The following is a 10,211-nucleotide window of genomic DNA, read 5'->3' on the forward strand; positions in this document are numbered from 1 at the left end:
AACAGAGACACAGAATCCAAATGCAAAGCCATTCAAAGGATCAGGTAGTAGCCAGATCAGAGCAACAGGGAGGGGTAGGCTCACAGAAGCATGGGATTAGGGCTGAGAGGAGCCTAGAAACCAAATTATTGCCAAGTTTCCCATGGGGGGTGGGCCTGGGTGTACGTGTTAGGATGCTGAGACTCAGGAGCTCTCAGGTAGCCAGGAACGTGATGGTGGGCAAGGGGCTTCTCAGTGTGCTGCCCCTGAATCATCACAGGTGAGCTGTCCAGGGGCCGTAGGGCCGGCTTCTCACCATGGGCAGGATGACCTAGTCTCACAGACACAGAAACTGAGAGGGTGTCCTGGGAGCCTCGCTCGCACTGCAGGTCCGGGAGCAGGCCAGCCAGGTGGAGCACTGAAGGCACGTGTGAGGGTCTGGGCCATACTTCACCCCTTACCACTGACGTTCCCTGTTCATATACAGTTCCACTGACTTCACAGTGACCTCTAAGGGACATGGCCTGTGCCTTGTATGCACCGTGCCTTGTATTCCGTGGTGTCTGAGCCTGGATGCATACAGTAACAATTTACTGAGCCTGAGTGCATATGGTAAGGATGTAGCTGTCCTTTTTTAACTCTTCATGGTACTGTTTAAGGCCCCAAATATAAGAATCCCTTCAGATGTTGTTATGTTCAAAATATCAATTGTTATGAATTATATTGTGGTTGGGATTAAAAGCACCACAGAATATGAAGCACGGGTCATGTCTCCCAGAGGTCACTGAGAAGTCAGTGGAGTTGTACATGCATGAGGAACATCAGTGAGTGAGGAATTGGCCTGCTTTTTCTCGTCCCCTCTGACAGAATGCTTTGGGGAGCCACAGCTTTGGCTCTCTGCTTTTTGTCCAATGGAAAACTTAAGTGGCTTGAACTGGGAGAAGCAGACTGTGGGAGCTGCACTTAGCAGGAACCACAAAACCCTGGCTGTTCCACTTTAAGCTGGGTCAATGGCAAACACCAGAAAGCATTTGAGGAAAATGGAGAAGCCTGAAGAGGGAAGGTGTCTGAGGAGGGGTAATGGCTTTTAAAAGAAGCATTGTTTGATGGTTATTTTCGGTATCTTTAAGTGAATTCTAATTATGTTTTTCTAATAGGTGAAGAGGCCAAAAAGGTCTACGATGATGCTCAAAATATGCTGAACACACTGATTAATCAAAAGAAACTCCAAGCCCGGGGTGTGGTTGGGTTCTGGCCAGCACAGAGTATCCAAGACGACATTCACCTGTACACAGAGAGTGCCGTGCCCCAGGCTGCAGAGCCCATAGCCACCTTCTATGGGTTAAGGCAACAGGTATGGGTGGTGTACTGACAGCCAGCACGCTGCTTTCACTTGTGAGTTTAAGCACTAAACAAAATAGCTTTGCATAAATGAGAGTCTGCTTTACCTGCTCCCAGATGACCAGTCACACGCCCAAGCCCAAGCCATCTGTAAGGATGGGGGAGCGAAGGCACCACCATGGGTGTCAGAGGCAGGGCCACTCAGCAGGAGTGAGGCATTTCATGTCATGTTCCATGGATAGATGAGGACCATTGCTGCTGTCTCAGGTGGTCACACGTCAGGATCTCAGTCTTCTTAGCTTCTGAAGAAAGAGAACACTCACTTGTTCTTTGACTGTGCTGACTTCTTTTCTTTTGAGTGGTGAGAACAGACTCTTCCAGCAACTTCTCTCTCATCCCCGCCACCTTTGAAAAGGCAGATATCATATGCATGTCCCTTTAGCTGCTGTAAAAAAGAGTTTCTTAATCAAGAATTGGAGCCAGAATTCACCAGTCATTAACAAATTTAATAATTTGCAGTAAATTATTCTTTCTGTTTTAATGCCATTTTCAGTCATTCAGAAATAACAGTGTTGGCTGGACACAGTGGCTCACACCTGTAATCCCAGCACTTTGAGAGGCTGAGGTGGGAGGATTGCTTGAGCCCAGAAGTGTGAGACCAGCCTGGGCAAGACGGCAAGACCCTGCCTCTACAAAACAAATTTAAAAATGAGCCGTGCATTGGGGAGTGCATGCCTGTATTCCTTCAGCCAGCTACTCGGGAGGATGAGGTGGGAGGATCACTTGAGCCCAGTGATCATGCCACTGTACTCCAACCTGGGCAACAGAGCAAGACCCTGTCTCTAAAAAACAAGCAAACAAAGAAGATAGTGGCGCATTTTAATCCCAACCACAATATAATTCATAATCATCGATATTTTGACCATTAACAAGAGCTGAAAGGATTCTTAAATTTAGGGCCTTAAACAGTACCATGAAGAGTTAAACAAGGACAGCTACGTCCTTACCATACGCACTCAGGCTCAGTAAATCCTTACTGTATGCACCCAGGCTCAGACACCACAGAATACAAGGTATGGGGGTTCTAATGTTAAGTTCCAGCCCCTCCTTACGAGGGAATCTGTGGCTTTTCTTTTACAGACATAACTGTGTTCAGAAACCTCTGCTCCAGCCCAGTCTTTCATCTTTCAAGTCCTGTGTCCTCTGTGATCTCTTTTTACTTCCAGTACCATTCATGTCCAGGCAGTCTGTGACATATTAGGGCATTTAATAGAATGAATTCTCAGAGTTCACCTTTTTAATAGCCTTTGGAGAGGGGAACTGGGCCAGGCACATATATTACCTACCCAGGTAGTGATTTCTCAGGAGGAGTGATTCCTCCAGTGCACTCTGGAACATTCTGGTGGCAGTGCCTTGTTACTCTGGGAGTCTGCTCTTCTGAGTAGGCTCTGATTGCTGTCTCTTCTAAGGTACCATGGGGCTCTGTGATCTGTCTCTCCTGTGGTGCAGGGAAGTGTTGGGTCCCCCTCTGGCCTTTGTTAGCAAAGAGTAATTGATGGGCCAAGTGTACATGGAAAACGGCTTCCCCATGCACAGCTTTCCCTCAGCTCTGTGACATTCCTGTGTGCCGTTACCAAACACCTCCTCGCCTGCACTTAACAATTTCCTGCCCTGTGTCAGTGAAGCTGCACTTGCTTCCACGGTGGGCAGCGAGCTGTGAAGTGTCTGGTTGGCCACTCATTAATTGCTCAGTCCTAAGCAGTATCATATATGCAGGAGCATGGGTTGTGGTACCAGCCCCCTGGCCCTCCCACTCTCTGGCCTTGGGCCAGTTGATCAAGCTTCCTGTGCCCCTGATTTCTGGTCTGTAAAATGGAGCTGATGGTATCACTTATGTCACAAGGTGGCTGAAGGGGTTAAATAGTAATTCATATAAAGTGCCAAGAACAGGCATAGAGTAACCACTGAATGAGTATTAGTTATAAGCTGTTTACCTTCTCAGCAAATATTTATTGATTTTTTAAATATGTATAAGACCTTATTTGTTACCTTAGTTGCAGGGAAGAGTTGCTTATCAGCTGAGGGGTGAAAAATGGGGGAGGATAGGCCGCAGGGCTGTGGAGAGAATCCAGAAGCAAATCCTGCTGAATTCTTGGTTTGGTGCCCGGCCGGCCCTGGTGTCCTCAGCCGGCTCCTGAATGACCCCCGACTCCACCCCACATGTCAGCCAGCACGTGGCCTGGGCATTGCTGACCCCAGCAGTGTGTTGTTTGAACTGCTTCAGTTGATGCAGAGTAGAGGCGCTTCTGTTTATTGGATCTCTTTCAAACATGTTGCTGGACTTAATTGAAAACACTTGGGGACAAACTTAAAAAAAAAAAAAAAAACCGTGACGTCAGCACAGTGCCTGAAGGCATTCAGTAAATGTTTGGTCCGTGCGGGAATGAGCGAAATGAGCTGCTGTCTTGACTGTTTATGTTACGTCATGTCATACATTTTTTAAAATCTCATTTCATTTGTTTATCTTACAAATATTTATTGAATACTATGTGTCAGACACCATTCCAAGTACTGGGGATATAACAGTGCACAATACAGGCTGCCATCTGTGTGTTGTGAAGCTTGTGCTCATTTGAAGCTGCCTGATTGCTCCTCATGGTGTGCTGGTGCCACGTTCCTGCTAATGGCACCCCTGCACACTGCTTGGTTTTAAGGCCGAGAAGGACTCTGCCAGCACGGAGCCATACTACTGCCTTTCGGACTTCATTGCTCCTCTGCATTCTGGCATCCGTGACTACCTGGGCCTGTTTGCCGTTGCCTGCTTTGGGGTGGAAGAACTGAGCAAGGCCTATGAGGATGACGGTGACGACTACAGCAGCATCATGGTCAAGGCGCTGGGGGACCGGCTGGCAGAGGTAAGGCAGGGGCATCGTGGCAAGGGGCTGAGGACAGAGGCCAGGTAGGGTAGGGAGCCTGGGGTGGGTGCCTGAAAACTGATCAACCCTTAGAACCAGTGTCTTTTTTTTTTTTTTTTCTTGAGTTGGATGCTGCTGACTTTAACATTACACATATTTTAATATTATGTATCCCCAGATTGCTTGTGTACCTTATCTTTGGGGCAAAGAAAAACCTTGAATGGTGCCATAATTGGCTGTTGCTCTTAGAGCCTTTACTTCTGCCTTATCTCTGTTGTCTCTCTTTGCTTGTTGTGATATGACATTTTCCTCAGTACCCCAAAAAATTAAAAACAAATTTTTATTTCAGAGCACCTCATTGTAATGCTGGTGTCGTCTATAGATTCTTCATCTTCCTATGCATGGAATGGGGGTGGCTTTGGCCCTGGGGAGAGCCTCTCCCTTCTCCTGCAGTGAACAGTGGAGGGACTAGCAGCTGTATGGTCCTAGCTGCTCTTTCTGGCCAGTGGAGCTTTGGATTGACCTTTAGGGAAATTGTTAAGTTTTAAGGTAGAAAATCCTCGGGTCATTAAGGGTGGTCCTTCAGAGCTCAGGTTGAGGCCAAAATTGAACTGCAGAGCAGCTAATGAACGTACAAACCAATAGAGAATCCAGCCTGTTCCCTCTTGCCAAATTTCCGCTGGCTGTGGTCCAGATGAGGGAGGCTGACCTCATGGCTGTGATTCAGCGGGTGGAGGCTGCACTGGTGCTGTGAGCCCCCACCACTGCCTAAGCATGCCTGGTGCCCTGGGTCCCAAGGCCTTTGCAGAAGAGCTCCATGAAAGGGTTCGCCGAGAACTGTGGGCCTACTGTGGCAGTGAGCAGCTGGACGTCGCAGACCTGCGCAGGCTGCGGTACGAGGGCATCCGCCCGGCTCCCGGCTACCCCAGCCAGCCCGACCACACCGAGAAGCTCACCATGTGGAGACTCGCGGACATCGAGCAGTCTACGGGTATGAGCCAGAAGGCTGCGGGTTCCTGTGGTCCTTCTTCAGTAGATAGAGTCTTATCAACATAATGGCACTGAGGGTTAAACATGTTTTTAAAATGGAAGGGCTTCTCATCACATTGTCCCTTTTGCTGTTCTTTTTCACTGGTAGCTATTTATTCTGGCATTTTATTTCAGTATTACTGATTAGTATTCTTACATCAGCAGTTTTGGAAATTTCAATTTAAATTATTTCCTCTTGGCCTACAACAGATGGGAGTTTAGCTTACATATACCATCCCGTGTCTCTCCTGCACCAGTTTCCTGTCACAGGCATGGTCACGTCTTTAATCCTTCCCTTAGAGACCGACCTTTGTCCCTCAGTAACCTCATGTGCTTCACGCTCTTGTCCCATTGCTTATGGATAGTGTCCCTGGGCACTGGTCTTGCAGAGCGCCCAGCCTTCCCTTCAGCCCTCTCTTCTCTTTACTTTTAGCCTGATACTAACATTTATACTCATCTGTAATCATAATTCTCTGTTATGTTTTGCCTGTGGATTGATTCTAATAGCAGAAAACGAGAAGCTGGCATGTGCCCTTCTGAGACAAAGGCCCAGACGCCGACACACAGCCTCAGCGTCCTGTGCCTAGAGCTGAATTGCTTGTGGTTCTGTGGCTGCACATTGTCACATTGATGTGCTGGTTCTGTCATTACTGCAGAGTTGATGTGGTTGAGATGGCCCAGGCTAAGCTTACAATTTTCAGCAGAATTAATAGAAAGCATGCCATCAAAGCTGATAAAGGCATCCAGATTTCAGTGAGAAACCATGAGCAGCGCTGCATCTGCTTCAGCAGGAACAACACTGACTCTAGGAGTCGTGAGATCTGGGTTTGCGTCCTGTTTCTGCCGTAAGCTAGCTGGGCAGCCCTGGCAAAGCGCTCATCCTTCGTGTTGCTCGATTTCCTCGTCCATAAAACGAGTGGCTTCGAATAGATATCCTTGAGGGTCTGTTTGAGCTGGCAGATCCCAAGGAAAACTGTCTCTTCTTTCTCACAATGTTGTGGGCTCCTTGTTCACTGGCGCTGTCAGTCATCCCTAGTACCAGTGGCCGCCCAGAGCCCGTAGAGAGCTCTTCAGCTGGTGTTCTCATCTCCAAGGGCAGAGTTCCTGCCTGAGAAGGTCTAGGCTTAGGAGCAAATCAGGGTGCCTGTAACTGATCTGGGATGGCCGGAGGTAGGAGTATAGAGTCGTTCCTAGGCCTCTCCCTCTGGGTTAGAGGAGATCTGCATGTCCCCAATTTGTTTCTTCACCTGGCAGGAATTTGCTAGACTTATCGCAGCTTTCATGCCGTGTCATGTGTCTACCTAGAAGGCATGAGTTCACTTTGGTTCACTTGTTCCACAAGAGTTCATTGAGTGCCTGCCAGCTGCAGGCCCTGTGCTAGACACTAAGTCAATAAGCATTTTCCCCGTGTTGCTCTCTCTAGGCATTAGGTTAACAGAATCATTAGCAATGGCACCTGCTTCAGCAGTCTCAGGCCTCTACTTCTCCAATTTGAAGTCCAAATATTTTGCTGTGGGGAAGATTTCCAAGGATCAGGTAAGCTAGCTGTTTCATTATATGTGGCTTCGCTAGTTCAAATGAAATTCTAGAACCTCTTTCATTTTAAATGTGAATGAGAATAAAGTGAGGGGAAAGGATGAAGAAATTTACTGCAGTTAATGTCTTAATTTGATTTCAGCAGAATACCTCTATTGTAGCCCTCACTTCTGCATGCAAACCACACACACACACACACACACACACACACACACACACACACACAGAGCTTCTAAGCATCAGATGTTTACTACATGTTGTTTTTCTGCCCAGAGAATAAGGCAACTTGGCAGATAAATGTCTATCTACATTTAACTCTGTAGATTGCTATTAAGACAAGAAATGGAAGGTATTTAATGTTTTTTGGCAAATCTTGTGGAAACTTCTATTCCAAAAGTCTTATCACGTTGGTTTAATAAAATGCTTCTCATCTTTTGCAGGTTGAGGATTATGCATTGAGGAAGAACATGTCTGTGGCTGAGGTTGAGAAATGGCTTGGACCCATCTTGGGATATGATACAGACTAACTTTTGTTTTTTTTTTTTTTTTTTTTTTGGCCTTTTTTGTTCTTGATGATCCTCAAGGAAACACAACCTGGAGTGCCTTAAAAATAACAACAACAAAAATCCTGTGTATATCTGACTGATACTTCCCTGCTTCTGGTTTTCGAAGACTATTTAGTGGAACCTTGTAGAGGAGCAGGGTCTTCCTACAGTGCCTGGAAAACAGGTGCTGTGTTTTCAGGACCTTGCATGAAGAGCAGTGAGCAGGGCTCCTGTAGTTTCCCTGGTCCCTCTGAGATGGCGACAGACTGAAGACAGGTCTTCTGCATTTCAGAGCAAGTCAACTTGCTTTTTTCTATTTTTAGAGTGGAATCTAGGAGGCCACTTAGTCCTCTTTTTTTCCTTGTAGAAGAAAAGCCTGAAACTGAGTTGAATAGAGAAGTGTGACCCTGTGACAAAATGATACTGTGAGGAATGGGGCATTTTAATCTAAGTGGTTATAACAGTGGATTCTGACGGGGAAGGTGTAGCTCTGTTCTCTTCGGAAGACCTCATTTTCTAAAGGCTGGATTAAATGGTTGCAGAACTGCCTTTGGCAAAAGGCATGCTCTCACGATGCTTGCTTGTCAGAAACACTGAAGCCGTTTGCCCCAGTGTGGTCAAGCAGCCATGCTCTCTGGGCGTTTTCATCCTCCCATAATTTCATATTTCCGTGCCCCTGAGGAAACAAAAAGGAAATGAGGAAAGTTACTGTTAAGGATTGTTAACATCTTCTCATTGTTTTCCGGATTGAGCAGGTTCTCAGCTGGGCTCTGATATCCTGTGCATAGTTGGACAGGTGGGCAGCATAACATCACTCATTTCTTACCATCTTATTCCCCCTCCAATTCTCAATGTATTCAATAATGAAGAATGATGCCACCACTCAAGCAACAAGCCTCAAACTCACCCATGTCATCTTTTTCTTGGATGATTGCAGTTATCTCAAAAATTTGCATGCAAAATATACACTCATCCTACTTGAAGATGGTGGTGGAAATATTCAGGAGAAGGTAGCGTTGGAGTCCTGATTTGAGATTTGAAGGATGAAGACAAAGAAGCAAGGGAGGAACAAATGAAAAACTGTCTTTGTTCATGAATAGGAATATTAAAGATTGTAAAAGTATCAGATCTCCCCAAATTGATCTATGGATTTAATACCATTTTCATTGGAAATTCCAGCAGAGATTTTATTGAATGAAACAAGCAGGTGTTTATATGGATTAGCAAAGGACTTAAAATTACCAAATGCTTCTAAATATGAAGGAAAGATTGAGGAGACGCAGCCTATGTGATACCAAGTTTCGTTGTCAAGACAGTGTCATGTGGTGCAGAGGCAGGCATTATGAGCAGGGGAACAAAATAAGGGCCTAGAAACTTGGTAGGCATATGTTGACCTTTGCAAAATGACCTGGTGACATGGCAGGTCAGTGGGGATAGGAAGGCTCACTCCCTAAGTAGTCTCAGAACAATGGCTATTCATGTGGGAAAAAAAGAAATTTTAATGTATCTCACCTTACCCAATGATAAGTTCCAAATATGTTAAGGGCTTTAATACAGAAAGCAAAAATTGTCAGTGTTTGGATGAAAAAAGCCTTAGGGCAGGAAAGAATCTCTTGAGACATAAAGTAGTAATCACAAATGACAAGGTGGTTAAGTGAATTCTGTTAAAACTAAAGACTTACATTAAGCAAACACTTGAAGTGAGAAGATGAGCCACAACTTGAGAAGACATTTATAATACAAATAACTGACACGGGATTCATAATCACAAATATAGAGAATTCCTGTTTAAAAAAAAATAGAAAAATAGAGAAGACTACACAAGAGGAAATAAATAGGGCTTTTAAATAAATAGATGTTCTGTAGCATTGGTGGTAAGGGAAATACGAATTAGGACCACAATGAGATTCCATTTTATATCCATAAGATTTGCAAAAGTTGGGTCTGACAATACCAGGTGTTAGATCTGTAGGGACTTGTACAACATTGTGGATGTGTGAACAGGCACCACTGCTTTAAAAAACAATTTTCCCTCACAGACTTGAACACTTGCAGACCTTATGATCTTGCTTCCAACTCCCACCTGTACGTCCAGCAAACTCTTGTATGTGGCCCCTAGGAGGAATGGGTAAGAATGTTCATATAACGTATTTATAATAGTTCATAACTGGAGAAAGTGAAATGTATGTCTGGAGGAAAATAGGTGAATAATTAGATATATATATATTCATCCTACAGGATATTATTCAGTAGTGGAAATGAGTGAACTACAGCTATAGCTAACAATAAGAATGAATCTCAGAAAATATTGAGGAAAAGTAGCAAGTTCAAAGAGACCACATGTGGTGTACTATTTTTATTGAGCTCAAAAGCAAGCAAAACCAAAGAATATGTAGTCTAAGCATACATATACAATAAAACTATGCTATTAAAAAAGAAGGTAACAATGATAAACCAAAATTGAGCATAGTAATTACCCATGGAAGGAGGAAGTGAAAGGTACAGGAGCACATAGGTAGATGTCAAGTTATGCGGCTGTTCTGGTTCCTCCTGGTAGACTTACGAGTGTTATTATATACTATTAATATATTATGCTTTATGACTAATAGATAAGAGTTTTGTACATATTAAATATGTTCTTAATATTAAATATAAAAAATAAAGGCAAAGTGGAATGATAAGCTAAAATTTGGTATGGTGGTTTTGTAGTTAATGTTTCTACATGTCAAATACAGTTTTTTTTTTTTTTTTTTTTTTTTTTTTTTGAGACAGAGTCTCACTCTGTCGCCCAGGCTGGAGTGCAGTGGCCGAATCTCAGCTCACGGCAAGCTCCGCCTCCCGGGTCCATGCCACTCTCCGGCCTCAG

General features: G+C 44.7%; 1 protein-coding gene across 3 annotated transcripts in view; it reads left to right on the plus strand.

Moving 5' to 3' along the window:
* MTR (5-methyltetrahydrofolate-homocysteine methyltransferase) overlaps nucleotides 1-10,028 on the plus strand; it is a 108,815-nt gene extending 98,787 nt beyond the window's left edge. For all 3 annotated transcript variants that reach the window (XM_010384679.2, XM_010384681.2, XM_010384680.2), the window contains 5 exons: nucleotides 1,137-1,333; nucleotides 4,035-4,235; nucleotides 5,034-5,226; nucleotides 6,688-6,800; nucleotides 7,241-10,028. In XM_010384679.2, the coding sequence (XP_010382981.2) occupies nucleotides 1,137-1,333; nucleotides 4,035-4,235; nucleotides 5,034-5,226; nucleotides 6,688-6,800; nucleotides 7,241-7,327 (791 nt within the window). In that variant the 3' untranslated portion in view covers nucleotides 7,328-10,028. The remainder of the gene's footprint in view (nucleotides 1-1,136; nucleotides 1,334-4,034; nucleotides 4,236-5,033; nucleotides 5,227-6,687; nucleotides 6,801-7,240) is intronic.
* The last annotated feature ends 183 nt before the right edge of the window (nucleotides 10,029-10,211 follow it).

This window comes from Rhinopithecus roxellana, chromosome 8 (assembly GCF_007565055.1).
Source record: "Rhinopithecus roxellana isolate Shanxi Qingling chromosome 8, ASM756505v1, whole genome shotgun sequence".
NCBI lineage: Eukaryota > Metazoa > Chordata > Mammalia > Primates > Cercopithecidae > Rhinopithecus > Rhinopithecus roxellana.